Genomic DNA, 1,384 nt, shown 5'->3' with positions numbered 1-1,384 from the left:
AAGTTCATGGTCATGAAGAACCTTTTCCAAGGGACCAGAGACCTCACCAGGCCTTAACAACCAATATTCTGCAGGTCTGAAGGGGCCAAGGAAGCTTCCTCATGGGCCCCTTCTCCTCCAAGTCCCAATCCTAGAGCTGCCCAAATTTCAGTGGCCTTGACGTGGAGGGTTGGTCTAGCACCCTTAAGAAGTCCCAGAAGCTCCCTCTTGCTGGTCGGTACCTTCCCCCAGAGGACTTCCCAGGCTGGAGCTGGAGTGGAACTAGATTGGTCTTCCTTTGGGTTAGGTAACCTCACTGGGCACCAAGCCAGCGCCTAACAGAGTCTCCAGCAAAACATGACCCCGTTAGGAAAGATAAAACTCACAAAGCGAGCGGGCAGCAAGAATTTCTCTCTAAAACCATGTTCATGGTTAGGGCTGGGAGGTGTCTTGAGGGCAAAGGCGACTCGCCCAAGTTGGAGTCCAACCCCTCCAGTCCCAATCCCTACGCTGCCCCCACCCTCCACCCCACCCCCCGCCTTCATTTCAGGGTTCAGGTTCTCACCCCGGGTGCGCTTAGGTCAGGTCACCAGAAGGGGGTGTGAACTCGTGTCAGGAATGTATGCACCGACCCGAAAGCTGACAGGTGCGGATTCTGCCCGGAAACCGGTCAAGTCGGCTTGAATCCCCCTGCCTCCCACCACCCAAGCCTCACAACAACCCGGGGATCTTTTCTTATAACAGCCGAATTCTCCTGGAGCTCCATCCACAGTGTGCACCGAGCTGGCTTTCCAAGCTACGTCCGATCTGGAGCCTCCCGCAGCCCTGGAAATGAGACAGCGGACGCCCTGGGCCAGCGTCCTCGAAGCCCCGCATCCCCGCCTGTCCCCGCCCTGCCGGCGTCTCGAGGGTTAAAAGTTACCTCTCGGCTTTTTCTCCTGCACACACTCCCCACCCCCCGGGCCGGATGATGTAACCCCCTCCCCGCGCCCTCCCCGCCCCCTCCACCATGTGACACTTTAATTAATAATAGCGCCGTCAGCACAACAAACGCGCGGCGCAGAGCGAAACTTGGGGTCCAGGGAGGCTCCTCCGCACGCCATGTGCCCGTGTCCCGGCATCGCGGCCGCGGGCCCCGGCCGTGTGCGTTGCGGCGACGCTCGCCCCGGGCTGCGCTGGGCGGCGGCGCAGGTGACCGCGCTGCGGCTGCAGGCGCTGGGCGACGAGCTGCACCGACGCGCCATGAGGCGTCGCGCGCGGCCCCGGACCCGCTGCCCCCGCGCTGCTGCCTGCGCTCCGCGCCGGCTGGCCCTGGCTGTGCGCGGCCGCGCAGGTGGCGGCGCTGGCGGCCTGGCTGCTCGGCAGGCGGAGCGCGTAGGCGGCGCGCGGGGGCCTTCTTGGTGGG

At 63.4% G+C, this 1,384-nt stretch overlaps 1 protein-coding gene across 1 annotated transcript; it reads left to right on the top strand.

The window, feature by feature from the left end:
• Positions 1-1,080: 1,080 nt before the first annotated feature.
• Positions 1,081-1,357, top strand: Hrk (harakiri, BCL2 interacting protein). Its single transcript, XM_032886502.1, is given in 2 exon segments — positions 1,081-1,245; positions 1,247-1,357. Coding segments are annotated over 2 exon segments (276 nt in total).
• Positions 1,358-1,384: the final 27 nt, after the last annotated feature.

The sequence above is a fragment of the Rattus rattus genome, chromosome 16 (genome assembly GCF_011064425.1).
Source record: "Rattus rattus isolate New Zealand chromosome 16, Rrattus_CSIRO_v1, whole genome shotgun sequence".
Taxonomy (NCBI): domain Eukaryota; kingdom Metazoa; phylum Chordata; class Mammalia; order Rodentia; family Muridae; genus Rattus; species Rattus rattus.
The sequence above is the reverse complement of the archived record's forward strand: the minus strand, read 5'-3'. Positions and strand labels throughout refer to the sequence as shown.